At 41.2% G+C, this 17,155-nt stretch overlaps 1 protein-coding gene across 3 annotated transcripts in view; it reads right to left on the bottom strand.

Moving 5' to 3' along the window:
- Positions 1–17,155, bottom strand: part of atxn7l3a (ataxin 7 like 3a) — a 65,923-nt gene that overhangs the window by 8,435 nt on the left and 40,333 nt on the right. For all 3 annotated transcript variants that reach the window (XM_072248680.1, XM_072248679.1, XM_072248678.1), the window contains exons 9-12: positions 13,059–13,127; positions 12,804–12,847; positions 3,874–3,945; positions 1,247–1,380 (exon numbers count right to left, since the gene is read on the bottom strand). In XM_072248680.1, the coding sequence (XP_072104781.1) occupies positions 1,247–1,380; positions 3,874–3,945; positions 12,804–12,847; positions 13,059–13,127 (319 nt within the window). The remainder of the gene's footprint in view (positions 1–1,246; positions 1,381–3,873; positions 3,946–12,803; positions 12,848–13,058; positions 13,128–17,155) is intronic.

Here is a 17,155-nt window from a genome sequence, read left to right as displayed (position 1 = left end):
AATGTTATCGGGAGAAGGCAGGAGAATGGGGTTGAGAGGGAAAATAAATCAGCATGATGGAATGGCGGAGCAGACTCGATGGGCCGAATGGCCTAATTCTGCTCCTATGTCTTATGGTCAAACATAGCATTAGGTAAGCTAGGTAGTCTGAATAAGGCACTTGAAACAAGCAAGTTATTATGAAACACTAATTTTAAAAGAACATTTGAAAGGCATTCAAACGTCTAAAGAGCCAAGTTATTGAAGCAGTTGGTACTAAGCAGAAAAATAACATGGCAATGAATAAAACATCAAAATATTTTTGAAATGACCAAGCAGAACATAATTCAGGAAACTTAATTGGAATGTGAGATCAGAAGGAAGGGATACAGAAGCATGGTGTTGGGCACCAGCAAATAGCGATGATTTGAAGTCAATGGGGCACTGTAACTGCAAAGAAAACAGCTCTTCTCCGTTACTCAGAATGCAAACCTTCAAGGAATACATTGTACTGTCTTTGTTGAGTATTAGTGCTTTTAGTGGATGAAAACTTAATAACTCAGTTGTGCTTATAAGCCATGTCTGGTGCCTTTCCGCTTCCTTTCGAGTCCTGAAGAGGAGAGAAACATCGACGGTTTATTCATTTCCATCGACACTGCCTAACCTGCTGAGTTCCTCCAGCATTTTGTGTGTGTTTTGGATTTCCAGCATCCGCATACTTGCTCATTTTTAAAACAATTAAATACATTTTTAACAATTAAGTGAAACAAAGTAAATTACCTAACACTTCAACTTCTTTACCTGGTAGCTGCTCATCTTCTGAAGCGAAATGAGTGAGAGTTGCTGAACCTGTGTCAGGCCTAATTTGGTACAAGTCAACAAGCAGATTTCTCAGTGTTAATTGCTGGATATCGCAGGTGACAGGCAGCATCAGAGCATAACCATAAAGATTGTAGCTGATACCTTTCAGGCAATTCGCATCTGTGCACAATTACATTGGAGTTCTCAACTTTGTGACAATAACATGAAGAAATGCCATCACCTCCACATGGAACTTCAGAAAAGTCTGGGGCAGTCACATTCATGAAATCACCTCCCTCAGCTTGCATCAGAATGTCAGAGAAAAAAATGACAGCACCAGCCTTACTAGTTTGAAACAAACACCAACAGCATACACAATACTCCAAAGTGAGTACTTCCAAATGAAGCAACTCTGGTCTGCATTAATCTGGTACCACCAATCATTAACAGCTAAAAGAGCACTTACTTGCTTTGGAAGATGCTGAATCAGAAGGTGAAATATCTGATGTGCCATCCCACTGTAGTCGGCTCATAAAGCTCTGGCTCTCTGAAGCATCATAACTCTCATTTTCTACAGTTACTTCAGATTCGGGAAGGGATCTGAAATGAGGGAAAAGATGACCTAAGCAACAGCACTGTGCTGTAATCACAACTGTACCACTTGACTCCACACTTAAAACAATAATGGAGCATATGGGAGATTTATCTACTAATTGATTAACACATGCACTATAGGACCACAAGTTTTGTTTCCATAAGACCATAAGACATAGGAGCAGCGTTAGGCCATTTGGTCCATCGAGTCAGCTCTGCCATTCAATCAGGGCTGATCCTTTTCTTTCCTCCTCCTCAAACCCATTTCCTGGCCTTCTCCCCATAACCTTTGATGCCTTGTCCAATCAAGAACCTATCAATCTCTGGCTTCTTTGTAAGGGTCTGCGCTGCTGCAATAAGAACCGAGCACTATGAGATGATAGACCCAGCAGGGCCTGGAACTACTCGACTTAAGCCAATCGACTTATGAATGAGAAAAAGCCATCAGAATCAATAAAGTCATAAACAGAAACACACCCTTTAACCCATCTGGTCTGCACTGACAATTGAACAGTCTTGCTTTAGTCCACGTATGTTTCCATCAACTCTGCCCAGATTTTATCACTCACCCACACACTAGAGCGGGGGTTCTCAACCTGGGCTTCACTGACTCCTTAATTAATGGTAAGGCTCCAAGGCATAAAAAAAGGTTGGGAACTCCCGCACTAGAGGTAACTTATAGTGGACAATTAAGTTACCAACCAGGTCTTTGGTATATGGGAGGAAATCGGAGCACAAACTGCCATTGTGCCCACTAAGTCTTTGCTTTTACTACTTTCATTACCATTTTTAAATGCCCTTCCTCACATTAATCCTGAATCATTTCCCTAAATGGATATGTCTCATGAACCCATTTCTACAGTCTATTTCAATTGCTTCTTTCACAGTCTCTTTATCCTCATTTATTTAACCTACAGTGTTTGTAACTGTCCCAGGACATCCTCTATTTAAGAGGAATTTGATCAAGAATAAGTACTGCAAGAAACTAGTTATTATAAGCAATATTCACAAAATAACAGTGGCCACGAGTACGATGTATGCTGCCAATCTCAACATACAAGTATCTCAGATCATACTCTCCTGAAAATGAAAAAATATTAAATCGGCCAATCAACATTTATTCACCTGTTCCTGGTGGGTAGAAAAGAGATGATGCTAAATGTTACCTAGAGCACTGCAAAGTTAAAGCTGAAGGAAGCATGCATGATAGTATGCAAGTACCCTATCTGAGCTGCTTGTTATCAATTGGGAGTTAAGACATTACTCTAAGAAGCTGCCTGATCAACTACACTTATGCTCACAATAGGGATCAGTGCTGGGTCCATTGTTATTTGTCATCTGTATCAAAGATCTGGATGATAATGTGGTAAATTGGGATCAGCAAATCTGCTGATGATACAAAGAATGGAGGTGTAGTAGAAAGTGAGGAAGGTTTTCAGAGCCTGCAGAGGGACTTGGACCAGCTGTAAAAATGGGCTGAAAAATGGCAGATGGAGTTTAATACAGACAAGTGTGAGATATTGCACGTTGGAAGGACAAACCAAGGTAGAACATACAAGGTTAATGGTAAGGCACTGAGGAGTGCAGTGGAACAGTGGGATCTGGGAATACAGATACAAAATTTCCTAAAAGTGGTGTCACAGGTAGGTAGGGTCGTAAAGAGAGCTTTTGGTACATTGGCCTTTATTAACCGAAGTATTGAGTATAAGAGCTGGAATGTTATGATGAGGTTGTATAAGGCATTGGTGAGGCCAGATTTGGAGTATTGTTGCTGGTGAACACAGCAGGCCAGGCAGCATCTGTAGGAAGAGGTGCAGTCGACGTTTCAGGCCGAGAAACGTCGACTGCACCTCTTCCTACAGATGCTGCCTGGCCTGCTGCGTTCACCAGCAACTTTGTTGCTTGAATTTCCAGCATCTGCAGAATTCCTGTTGTCTGGAGTATTGTGTTCAGTTTTGGTCACCAAATTACAGGAAGGATATAAATAAGGTTGAAAGAGTGCAGAGAAGGTTTACAAGGATGTTGCCGGGACTTGAGAAACTCAGTTACAGAGAAAGGTTGAATAGGTTAGGACTTTATTCCCTGGAGCGTAGAAGAATGAGGGGAGATTTGATAGAGGTATATACAATTATGATGGGTATAGATAGAGTGAATGCAAGCAGGCTTTTTCCACTGAGGCAAGGGGAGAAAAAAACCAGAGGACATGGGTTAAGGGTGAAGGGGGAAAAGTTTAAAGGGAACATTAGGGGAGGGCTTCTTCACACAGAGAGTGGTGGGAGTATGGAATGAGCTGCCAGACGAGGTGGTAAATGCGGGTTCCTTTTTAACATTTAAGAATAAATTGGACAGATACATGGATGGGGGGTGTATGGAGGGATATGGTCCGTGTGCAGGTCAGTGGGACTAGGCAGAAAATGGTTCGGCACAGCCAAGAAGGACCAAAAAGCCTGTTTCTGTGCTGTAGTTTTTCTATTGTTTTCTTTTTCTAATAGAACTTACACTGAAGATCCCAGGAGGTAGACCCGTACAGATCGTCGCTGCTCATCTGTATGCTGAGGGCATCGCAATGATCTACAAAAATAGTCAACATGTAATTAAACAAGTACATACCAGGTACTGTACACATAAAGTGGCATGCAAAAGTTTGAGCACTCCTGGTCAAAATTTCTGATACTGTGAATAGCTAAGCGAGTAAAAGATGAACTGATTTCCAAAAGGCATAAAATTAAAGATGACACATTTCTTTAATGTTTTAAGCAAGAAAACTTTTTTATTTCCATCTTTTACAGTTTTAAAACAACAAAAAAGGAAAAGGGCCAGAAGCAAAAGTTTGGGCATGCTGCAGGCAGTACTTAGTAACACCCCTTTTGGCAAGTATCACAGCTTGTAAGCGCTTTTTGTAGTCAGCTAAGAGTCTTTCAATTCTTGTTTGGGGGATTTTCACCCATTCTTCCTTGCAAAAGGCTTCTAGTTCTGTGAGAATCTTGGGCCGTCTTGCATGCACTGCTCTTTTGAGGTCTATCCACAGATTCTATTAAAGTTCTATTTTAACTTCATCAGTCCGCAGGACTTGTTTCCAAAATGCATCAGGCTTGTTTAGGTGTTCCTTTGAACCTTTTGAATAGAACTTTTTGGCCGCAATTAGCAAAGGTATGTTTGGAGAAAAAAGGGTGCAGAATTCATGAAAAGAACATCTCTCCAACCGTTAAGCACGGGGGTGGATTGATCATGCTTTGGGCTTGTGTTGCAGCCAGTGGCACAGGGAACATTTACTGGTTGAGGGAAGAATTAATTCAATTAAATACCAGCAAATTCTGGAAACAAACATCACACCATCTGTAAAAAAGCCGAAGATGAAAAGAAGATAGTTTCTACAACAGGATAATGATCCTAAACACACCTCAAAATCCACAGTGGACTACCTCAAGAGGCGCAAGCTGAAGGTTTTGCCATGGGCCTCACAGTCTCCTGACCTAAACATCATCGAAAATCTGTGGATAGACCTCAAAAGAGCAGTGCATGCAAGACGGCCCAAGAATCTCACAGAACTAGAAGCCTTTTGGAAGGAAGAATGGGCAAAAATCCCCCAAACAAGAATTGAAAGACTCTTAGCTGGCTACAAAAAGCATTTACAAGCTGTGATACTTGCCAAAGGGGGTGTTACTAAGTACTGCCATGCAGGGTACCCAAACTTTTGCTTTGGGCCCTTTTCCTTTTTTGTTATTTTGAAACTGTAAAAGATGGAAATAAAAAAGTCTTCTTGTTTAAAATATTAAAGAAATGTGTCACCTTTAACTTTATGCCTTTTGGAAATCAGTTCATCGTTTACTCACTTAGCTATTCACAGTAACAGAAACGTTGACCAGAGGTGCCCAAACTTTTGCATGCCACTGTACGCCTGTCTGTGAAACGTCCATTTCCAAGCATACCACAAGTGTCGCTCCATCAGATACAGCCCATCTCATGCATCATCGTTCTCACAGCACAGAAACATGGGCAATTCAATCCAGTATGTCCATGCTACTGTTTACAATCCTTATTAAAAGAACTACAGACTTTGGGTGCTCTAGAGTCCACTGTGAAATTTAAAATATCTCCTTTGTTTCTCTTCACATGCATAGTGTGTGCTGCTCAGATTGCTGCAGAATTTCTATATGTAATCAATATCATATTAAGAGAAATTTTCATCTGATATAATCTATTGACATATTACCTAAAGTTGCTAGTTTATCCTCAAAATCTGAATTAAGACTACTTAGACCAAAATATTTAAAAGTAACTCATTTTTAATACATTGCTTATTATTCTAGTTAAAAAAAAACTCACGTTGGTAGTTTTACCCACAAAATAATACAGTGGGGGACCGTTTCGTCGAGCAACCTCTTTGCCCTCCCCCCACCTTTTTACTCTGGCATCTTCCTCTTTCTTTCTCAATCCTGAAGAAGGGTCTCAGCCTGAAATATTGACTGTTTATTATTTTCCATAGATGCTGCCTGACCCGCTGAGTTCCTCCAGCATTTTGTGTGTTTTGCAAGTGATACAGTACATAAGAAATTATTTGGTAATATGCAGTTTGGTAGTACGTTTTACTCCCTTACTTATTCCACATTCTTCAAGAATTTTCCCACTGGAAATTATAATTGAATCAGCATCTTTGATCCTTTCAGTTAATGCGTTCATGATAACAACCAACTGTAATTTTATTCCTTGTTACATCTCTGATGCTTTAATTTGCATTCTGTTTACAAGCACTTCTCAAATCTCTTTTTGATGATCTCTGCTGGAGTAACCCTAGCTCCTCCAGTACTTGCAAGATTCTCAATCCCCAGTCCCATTCAGTAAATCATTCTTTCCAGAGCAGTATAAATCCATGGCCTCCTCTACTGCCGTGATGAGGCCACACTTAAGTTGGAGGAACAAAACCTCATAATCCATTTGGGTAGCCTCCAACCTTATGGCATGAACATCGATTTCTCAGAGTTCTGGTAATGCCCCCCACCCCCTCCCCTCTCCTTCACCATTTCCCATCCTCTTTTCCCTCTCCCACCTCATCCCCTTGCCTGCCCATCGGCTCCTTCAGGTGTTCCTCCTCCCTTTTTTTTCCATGACCTTCTGTCTCTTTCACCTATCAACTTTCAAGTTCTTTACTTCATCCCTCCCCGTTCAGGTTTCTCTCTCCCCTCCCCCCACCTTTAAAATCTACTCCTCAGCTTTTTTTCCTCCAGTCCTGCCAAGGGGCTTTGGCCTGAAACGTCAACAATACTCATTCCCATAGATGCTGCCAGGCCTGCTGAGTTCCTCCAGCATTTGCATGCGTTGCTTGGATTTCCAGCATCTGCAGATTTTCTCGTTTCTCTCTGAAGATCTATCCTGGGCCCAACATATTGATGCAATTACAAAGAGGGCACGACAGCGGCTATATTTCATTCGGAGTTTGAGGAGATTTGGTAAGTCCATAAGACCTTATGACAACGAAACAGAAGTCGGTCATTAGGCCCATCGAGTCTGCTCTGCCATTTCATCATGAGCTGATCCATTCTCCCATTTAGCCCCACTCCCCCACCTTCTCACCATAACCTTTGATGCCCTGGCTACTCAGATACCTATCAATCTCTGCCTTAAATACACACAATGACTTGGCCTTCACTGCTGCCCGTGGCAACAAATTCCATAGATTCACCACCCTCTGGCTAAAAAAATTTCTTTACATCTCTGTTTTGAATGGGCGCCCTTCAATCCTTAAGTCACGCCCTCTTGTACTAGACTCCCCCATCATGGGAAACAACTTTGCCACATCCACTCTGTCCATGCCTTTCAACATTCGAAATGTTTCTATGAGGTCCCCCTTCATTCTTCTAAACTCCAAGGAATACAGTCCAAGAGCGGACAAACGTTCCTCATATGTTAACCCTCTCATTCCCAGAATCATTCCAGTGAATCTTCTCTGTACCCTCTCCAACGTCAGCACATCCTTTCTTAAATAAGGAGACCAAAACTGCCCACAGTACTCCAAGTGAGGTCTCACCAGCGCCTTATAGAGCCTCAACATCACATCCCTGCTCCTATACTCTATTCCTCTAGAAATGAATGCCAACATTGCATTCGCCTTCTTCACTACTGACTCAACCTGGAGGTTAACCTTAAGGGTATCCTGTACGAGGACTCCCAAGTCCCGTTGCATCTCAGAACTTTGAATTCTTTCCCCATTTAAATAACAGTCTGCCCATTTATTTCTTCTGCCAAAGTGCATAACCATACACTTTCCAACATTGTATTTCATTTGCCACTTCTTTGCCCATTCTTCCAATCTATCCAAGTCTCTCTGCAGACTCTCTGTTTCCTCAGCACTACTGGCCCCTCCACCTATCTTCGTCTCGTCAGCAAACTTAGCCACAAAGCCATCTATTCCATAATCCAAATCATTGATGTACAATGTAAAAAGAAACGGCCCCAACACAGACCCCTGTAGAACACCACTGGTAACCGGCAGCCAACCAGAATAGGATCCCTTTATTCCTACTCTCTGTTTCCTGCCAATCAGCCAACGCTCTATCCACGTATGTAACTTTCCTGTAATTCCATGGGCTCTTATCTTGTTAAGTAGCCTCATGTGTGGCACCTTGTCAAAGGCCTTCTGAAGATCCAAATATACAACATCCACTGCATCTCCCCTGTCTAGCCTACTGGTAATTTCCTCAAAAAAATGTAATAGTTTGTAAAAATTGTCAGGCAGGATTTTCCTTTAAGGAAATCATACTGAGTTCTGCCTATCTTGTCATATGCCTCCAGGTACTCCGTAACCTCATCCTTGACAATCGACTCCAACAACTTCCCAACCACCGATGTCAAGCTAACAGGTCTATAATTTCCTTTTTGCTCCCTTGCCCCCTTCTTAAATAGCAGAGTGACATTTGCAATCTTCCAGTCCTCCGGAACCATGCCAGAATCTATCGACTTTTGAAAGATCATCGCTAATGCCTCTGCAATCTCCACAGCTACTTCCTTCAGAACACGAGGGTGCATTCCATCTGGTCCGGGAGATTTACCTACCTTTAGACTATTCAGCTTCCTGAGTACTTTCTCTGTCGTAATTGTGATTGCGCACACTTCTCTTCCCTGCCACCTTGAGTGTCCGGTATACTACTGATGTCTTCCTCAGTGAAGACTGATGCAAAATACTCATTCAGTTCCTCTGCCATCTCCTTATCTCCCATTACAATTTCTCCAGCATCATTTTCTATCAGTCTTATATCTACTCGCACCTGTCACTTACTCTTTATATACTTGAAAAAGCTTTTAGTATCCTCTTTGATATTATTTGCTAGCTTCCTTTCATAGTTAATCTTTTCCCTCTTAATGACCTTCTTAGTTTCCTTTTGTAAGCTTTTAAAAACTTCCCAATCCTCTGCCTTCCCACTAATTTTTGCTTCCTTGTATGCCCTCTCCTTTGCTTTAACTTTGGCTTTGACTTCTCTTGTCAACCACGGTTGCATCCTTTTTCCATTCGAAAATTTCTTCTTTTTTGGAATATATCTGTCTTGCACCTTCCTCACTTCTCGCATAAACTCCAGCCACTGCTGCTCTGCCGTCTTTCCCAGCAGTGTCCCTCTCCAGTCAACTTTGGTCAGTTCCTCTCTCATGCCACTGTAATTTCCTTTACTCCACTGAAATACTGACACATCAGATTTCAGCTTCTCTTTTTCAAATTTCACAGTGAACTCAATCATGTTATGATCACTGCCTCCCAAGCATTCCTTCACCTCAATCTCTCCAATCACCTCCAGTTCATTACACAATACCCAATCCAGTACAACCGATCCCCTAGTGGGTTCAACAACAAGCTGTTCTAAAAAGCCATCTGGCAGACATTCTACAAATTCTCTCTCTTGAGATCCAGTGCCGACCTGATTTTCCCAGTCCACTCGCATGTTAAAATCCCTCACAATTATCATAACACTGCCCTTCTGACAAGCCTTTTCATGAAAGACTCCAGCAAATTTCTATAGATGTACAGTGGAGAACATTCTATCTGATTGCATCACTGTCTGGCATGAAGGGGCCTCAATGCACTAGACTGGAAAAAGGCTACAGAAAGTTGTGAACTCAGTCAGCTCTATCATGTGCACTAGCCTCCTCAGCATTGAAGACATCTTCAAAAGGCAATGCTTTAAAAAGCCCATTATTAAGGACCTCCATCACCCAGGACATGCACTCTTCTCATTACTACCATTAGAGGCGAAATATGTGAGCCTAAAGGCACATGCTAACATTTCAGGAACAGCTTCCCCTCCGCCATCAGTTTGCTGAACGGACAATGAACCTATGAACATTACCACACTATCCTTGTTCTCTTTTTGTACTACTTTTAAAATCTTTTTTATATATATTTATGATCACTTATCATATATTTTATGTATTGCCACAAAACAACAAATTTCACATTAGTGATAATAACTCGACTCTGATTGTCCTACTGCTCCAAAGATGAGTGCAGCTTCCACCAACTCCTTCAAAATTGTACCATTTAGTTTCGATTATCTTAATACACATCACTCGCTGGCTCATTGGGCATTTTAGTTATCCAACACTCACTGAAGTTTATTGTTAACTAGTTTTTCACACACACTTTGTCCTGCTTTATCTATTTTTTAAAAAGATTCCTACCATATCTTCACCGATCAATTGCATTTGTCAGCAGTGAAAACAGTGTCCAATACTGACCTCAAAGTCCACAAATTTCTGTTCAACTTGTTGAACTCCTGCAGCACTTTGTACTGTACTTTCCTCAAGGAAAACTGACTACAATCAATCTTGGAGGCTTGGATTTCCCCTTTACTTACATTGATATCAAATGTCAGTTCTAAGGGATCAGTGGTATGGAGCAGATGGCATCAACAAATACTTCAAAAAATCCTACTTAATTTAAAATCAAGTACAACATATGTGCTTTGGGAGGGCAAATGGAAAGGGGAAGTATTCAATAAATGGCAGGACATTTTGGAGCATCAGGAAAGTGATAGATGAAGCAAATTAAGATAGTTGGGTCTTGTAACTCTTCTGGCATAACATAATTGCACCAACAATATTTCCACCTTCCTTTTTCTAAAATATAACTAATATCACTGGTACTTTCCTTCTATTGACCAAGATTGTGATGAGGGTTGAAGCCAGGCAGTCCTGGCAAAAACCAAATTGGTTATGAGTGAGCAGTTTATTTGACAATACAGTGGATTCCGGTTAGTTGGGCCATTGGTTAATCCATTGGTTAAGGGCAGACGTATATTTGGGAAAGCACTTAAAGAACAAAACCTAATCGAGAAAATAGCCAGGATTCCCTTAGTTTATTTGGGTTATTATACTGCTTCAACAGGACAGGACATCGTTGCCAAAGTTTTTAACCTGCATCAGTTGTGTGCACCTGTGCGGACGTTAAACACTATACCGTGCTTACAGCGAATAGCACAAACAAAAGAAAATCTGCAGATGCTGTAAATCCAAGCAACACACACAAAATGCTCCAGCCTGAGGAAGGGTCACAGCCCAAAACGTCGGCTGCACTTTTTTCCATAGATGCTGCCTGGCCTGCTAACTTCCTCCAGCATTTTGAGAGTCTTTAAATAGCATCAATTGAGTGGGGCAGCCATTTAATTGGGCCCAAATGTATTGGTTCCAATTTGTCCCAATTAACCAGAATCCCTTGTATTTGTCACTTGACCTGTTAGCAACAGTCCATCACTTTGATTATGATTGAGAGAAGGGCAATTAGCCAGATTAGTCCTGCTTTTAGTGAATACGACAAACTGAAGCAATTTCTTAAACATTGTGCTATAGCTATAGCCAGTGCTATAGCTGTAACAGAGTAATTTGACTAGAGGCATGCTGGCTTTGGAATGCAAGTCTTCAGTCCTACTCAAGGACATTATTTGTTTCTTAAGCCTTTAGTACATGCAGTGCTTTCACACATTTTTTGATATCACATGGAGTGAATCAAACTTGCTTCTCTGATGGTGATCTCAAGCCAAGATGAATAATTTCTGCATTTTGAGCTCTAAAGCTGCTGTTAACCATTACCAGGATGGGCTCCCAGGTCCCAAACTGTTCCATAGGAAGCACTGCTGTCAATCAGCCATTATCACAACTGCAAAGTTAGGGCAATAATCTTTCATGTTTCAGTGAATTCCATTTACAAATTCCCTTCTTTTATGCTTCTTGGTAAAGAGCATATTCCATGAATAAATCATCTTTTTTTTTGGCAGGAACCCATTTTTCATTTACTGTTTAACCAACCAATATTTCATTCCGATCCTGATCAGATCCCTTTTAAAAACCCTAGCTTGATATATATCTTCTTTCCCAAATTGAATTTAAACATGATATTATGATGACTGAGCTTTAAATGCTTTTCTTTTGAAACCAAGTTCACTTCCCACAAGTAAATCCAGCATTTCTTCCACCCTACTGGATGGAAATACATTGATCATGAAAGTTTTCTGAAACATAGTATTCCTCCCTCTCTTTGTCCTTAGCACTATTATGTAATCCACATGGGAATTATGGGGAATGTCCCCTCAATCACTTCTCAATGATCCTTACTCAGTCCTACTCAAGGACATTGCAATGGCCCACAAATTTATTCCTCAACTCCCCATTATTTCTCAACTTACTTTTTACTTCTTACTTCCCTCATGTCAAACTTCCTCTATCAAATGGATCAACCTTTTGTTTAACAATGATTTGGTGAAAACTGCCAACCCAAATTTTGTTTCTTTCCCCATATTTCCTGAGTATCTTGTATCCAGAAATATTATGTATCAATCTTCACCTGCTTTGAGCAAGATCTCCGTTGGGGCTTAACATCAGAATCCTATGAGATATTAGTCTTATTTATCATACTCCAGCATTTACAAACATGTGCTTCAAACCCATTTTAGACTACAGGTCAACCTTCACTAATCCGACTACCTGTAATCCGGTTCCTTCGATAATCCGGCACTGATTATGCTTAATGCAATCCTTCTGTAATTCGGCATTTTCACTAATCCAGCACTCCTCAGGTCCCAATAGTGCCAGATTAGTGAAGGTTAGCTATTGCTTAATGCGATCCTTCTGTAATTTGGCATTTTCACTAATCCGGCACTCATCAGGTCCCAATGGTGCCAGATTAGTGAAGGTCGACCTGTACTTTACATTTGATACTTCTCATTCCTCCTATTTCCTAACAATACTATTTGTCACTTCATCTTCTGAGAACCTTCATTCTTTATTTCTTACAAATAGGTGTGTAATTCAGATGATTAAGTGACTTTGCACTCATTCAAGCCTCATGCCTGACAGTATTTTAAATCACTTTTAATGGTTAAGTAGCACCATAAAGAGTTGAGAACTACACTTTATTGTTTGCAGGGCAAGTTATTTTTCAGGATTCTTACCTTGTACACATTTTCTTGGTGTGCTCCGAGATGACACCACATTGCTGAAAAAGAGGAGGCAGATTTACTGAGAAAGCCCCATGGAATCTGACCAAAAGCAGATTTATCATTCACATAAAACCAGACAATGTGCAAAATGGCAACATGAGGACATTGTCACAAACAAACAAATGAAACATGCGGGATTGAAGTTTATCTTCACTGTACTTCCAGTTTTCCAAGAGCTTTCACACCTCACCGTTGGTTAACACTAACCGTTGTCAGCAATGAGCGCAATTCTTCGGGACCCAGGTTTTCATAGTTGATGCCAGAATTGTTGTTGTACTATGCCAGAGAAGAGCAGAACTAAGTATTACAACATACTGTGAGACTTATTTTGGCTTTAATCATACAGTTATAACTCAAAATCCCAACTGTCAGACCATCATGTTTAATTCCATGTCAGCTAAAATTTCTTAGAATGACCCCATTTCCCAGCCTATAGGCTAGAGTTCATTAAGTGCTCATCCAGTTAACCTTTAATGTAATGATGTTTTCTGCCTACGAGGGGTGATTGATAAGTTCGTGGCCTAAGTTAGAAGGAGTCAATTTTAGAAAACCTAGCACATGTATTTTTCCTACATTTACACATTTAGTCCAGCGGTCGTGGAGCATACGGATCCTTTCTTTGTAGAGGTCGGTGTCTTGGACCTCCAGAAGTGGTCCATAGCAGGGGTGATTGATAAGTTTGTGGCCTAGGGTAGAAGGAGATGAGTTATTAACTTCAAACTTTGTGCGTTTTCACTCAAAGAGTTGAACTGCATGTGCATGTAACGAGAGCTGTATAACTCATCTCCTTCTACCTCTAGGCCACGAACTTATCAATCACCCCTGCTGTGGACCACCTGGAGGTCCAAGAAGCTCTCATTACATGCACGTGCAGTTCAACTCTTTGAGTGATAATGCAGAAAGTTTGAAGTTAATAACTCATCTCCTTCTACCTTAGGCCACGTACTTATCAATCACCCCTGCTGTGGACCACTTCTACAAAAAAGGGATCCGTATGCTCCACGACCACTGGACTAAGTGTGTACATGTAGGAGGGGACTATGTTGAAAAATAAATGTGCTAGGTTTTCTAAAATTGACTCCTTCTACCTCAGGCCACGAACTTATCAATCACCCCTCGTACATTGTCCTTTTAGCCAGTGAATTTCAGACCCTGACTATTATTGTATTTATTAGTTCCCTATTATCCAGCTACAAGCACCTGGGAAAGACTGAATCTCAGGCAATACCTTTTCATGTTGCTCTATACTGTCTTTCAGATGATAGGGGAGAAAGGCGAATGCAAAGCGAAGCCTTCACAAGTGGAGGGGGGGAAGGTATGGACTCGCCTGTCTCATGATTTACCTGACCATGGAGAAATACTCATTCTGAGGTTATCCAACAAAGTGGATTGGGGGAGAATACCAGAAAAGTGAAAAGGCAAAATCCCTTTCCTTTCAGAATTAGAACTAGAGTCTTCCTAGTGATATTTAGAGTCATACAGCATGAAAACAGGCGTTTTGGCCCACCAACTCCATGTGCCCTCCTCCTCTAACATTAATCATTTTTTGATAAAGTACCCCTGTGGCAATTCCCCTCAATAATAAGTATACCATTTTGGAAACTGTTGAGGAGAACCTACCGGGGGCGGGGGTGGGGGGAGAACCATAGCGACCGGGTCGCTGGCAAGGAGTCTGGCGCTGTGGCTCAGAAGGGAAGGGAGGAGAAAAGGACTGCAGCAGTGATAGGGGATTCCACAAGAGCAGACAAGAGATTCTGCAGACATGAAAGAGACACCAGGATGGTATGTTGCCTCCCAAGTGCCAGGATCAGGAGTGTCTCGGATCACTCTAAAGGGAGATGGTGTACAGACGGAAATTGTGGAACATATTGGTAACAACAACACAAGTAGGAAAAGGAGGAGGTCCTAAAGATAGAATACAAAGAGTTAGGTAGAAGGCTGAAATGCAGGACCTCATGGGTAGTAACCCATGTATTACTGCTTGTAGCACACAGCAGTGAGGGTAAAAATAGGATGATTTGGTAAATGAATACATAGCTGATGAACTGGTGCAGGGGACAGGGCTTCTGATTTCTAGATCATTGATATAGCTTCTGGGGAAGGTATAACCAGTATAAAAAGGACTGAACTCAAGGGGCACCAATATACTTGCGGGTAGGTTTGCTAGAACTGTTAGGGATGTTTTAAACTGATTTGGTAGGGGAATAGAAACCAGAGTGATTGGGGCACTTGATGCAGTACATAGTGAGAATGAGGAAGGACAGGCAGATGATAAGGCAAATTTGCAGTCAGTGGGATAAGTTGAAGTGTAATATGGAGACTAAATTGAAAAGGGTGATGAAAACAGAACTAAAGGTGTTATATTTGAATGCATGCAGCATATGGAGTAACGTAGATGATCTTGTAGCACAGAGATTGGCAGGTATAACATTGTGGGCATCACTGAATTGTGGCTGAAAGAAGATCATAGTTAGGAGCTTAACATCCGAGGATTATACATTTTATTGAAATGACAGGCAGGTAGACAGAAGGGGTGGGGTGTCTCTCTGTTGGAAAAAAAATGAAATCAAATCCTTAGAAAAAGATGACATAGGATCAGAAGATGTAGAATCCTTGCAGGTAAAGTTAATAAACTGCAAGGTTAAGATGACGCTGATGGCAGTTATATATAGGCCTCAGAACAGTAGCCAGGATGTGCACTGCAAAATTACAACGGGAGATATAAAACTATGACAGGGAAATGTTACAATAGTCACGGGGGATTTCAATATGCAGGTAGATTGGGAAAATCTGGTTGGTGCTGGATTCCAAGAGGGGGAATTTGTAGTCAGCCTACAAGGTGGCTTGTGGTTGAGCCTGGCAGAAGATCAGCTACTCTGGACTGGGTGTTGTATAAGAACCAGATTTGATTAGGGAGATTAGGAGACAGTGATCATAATATGATAGAATTCACCTTGCAATTTGAGAGGGAAAAACTAAAGTCAGATGTATCAGTATTACAGTGAAGTAAAGAGAATTAGACACACGAGAAAGGAGCTGGCCAAAGTTGATTGGAAGGGGACACTAGCAGGGATGATGGTAGAGCAGTAATGGCTGGAGTTTCTGTGAGCAATTTGGCGGGCACAGTGTAGATACATCCCAAAAAAGTAGTAGTATTTTAAAGTCAGAACGACGCAACTGTGGCTGACAGGTGATCCAATGAGATTGCATCTGCTGTAAACCTATTATAGCGATAGGCAAATTGCAGTGCACTCCAAGTCTGGGCAGCCACTGTACAGGAATGAAAAATAGCTGCATAAAGATATAAACTCAAGTCAGCTCCATCATGGGCACTAGCCTCCCCAGCATCGAGAGACATCTCCAAGAAGCGATGCCTCAAAGGCATCATTAAGGATCCCATCGCCCGGAACATGCCCTCGTCGTATTGCTACTATCAGCGAAGAGGTACAGGAGCCTGAAGGCACATAATCAATGATTCAGGACAAGTTTCTTCCCCTCTCGCAATAGATTTCTCAATGGACATTGAACCTCACTACATTTTTTTGCACTATTTAATTTAACTTTTAAATACATTTCTTACTGTAATTCAGTATTATTATGTATTGCAATGTACTAATGCCGCATAACACCAGATTTCAAGACATATGCCGGTGATATTAAATGTGATTCTGATTCTGAAGTCAAAGCCAACATAATAGCAAAAGAGAGGACATATAATAGAGCAAAAAATTAATAGTAAGTTAGAGGATTGGGACACTTTTAAAAACCAACAGAAGGCAACTAAAAAACCCACAAGGAGGGAAAATATGAAATATGAAGGTAAACTAGCCAACAATATCAACGAGCATACCAAAAGTGTTTTTTTTTTCAGATCTATAAGGTGAGAATAGATATTGGACCACAGAAAAATGATGCTGGAGAGACAGTAATGGGGGACAAGAAAATGGCGGACAAACTAAATAAGCATTTTGCATCAGTCTTCACTGTGGAAGACACTAGCAGTATGCCGGAGGTTTGAGAGTGTCAGGGGCAGAAGTGAGTGTAGTCACTTTTACAAGGAGAAGGTGCTTGAGAAACTGAAAGGTGTGAAGGTAGGTAAATCATCTGGACCAGATGGTCTACACCCCAGGGTTCTGAAGGAGGTAGCTGAAGAGATTGTGGAGGTATTAGTAAAGATCTTTCAAGAGTCACTAGATTCTGGAATGGTTCCAGAGGACTTAGAAATTGGAAATGTCACTCCACTCTTCAAAAAGGGGAGGGAAGCAGGAGAAAGGAAATTATAGGCCCTTTAATCTGACCTCAAT

Source organism: Mobula birostris, chromosome X (assembly GCF_030028105.1).
Source record: "Mobula birostris isolate sMobBir1 chromosome X, sMobBir1.hap1, whole genome shotgun sequence".
In the NCBI taxonomy this organism is placed as follows: domain Eukaryota; kingdom Metazoa; phylum Chordata; class Chondrichthyes; order Myliobatiformes; family Myliobatidae; genus Mobula; species Mobula birostris.
This window is presented reverse-complemented; position numbering and strand designations above follow the sequence as displayed.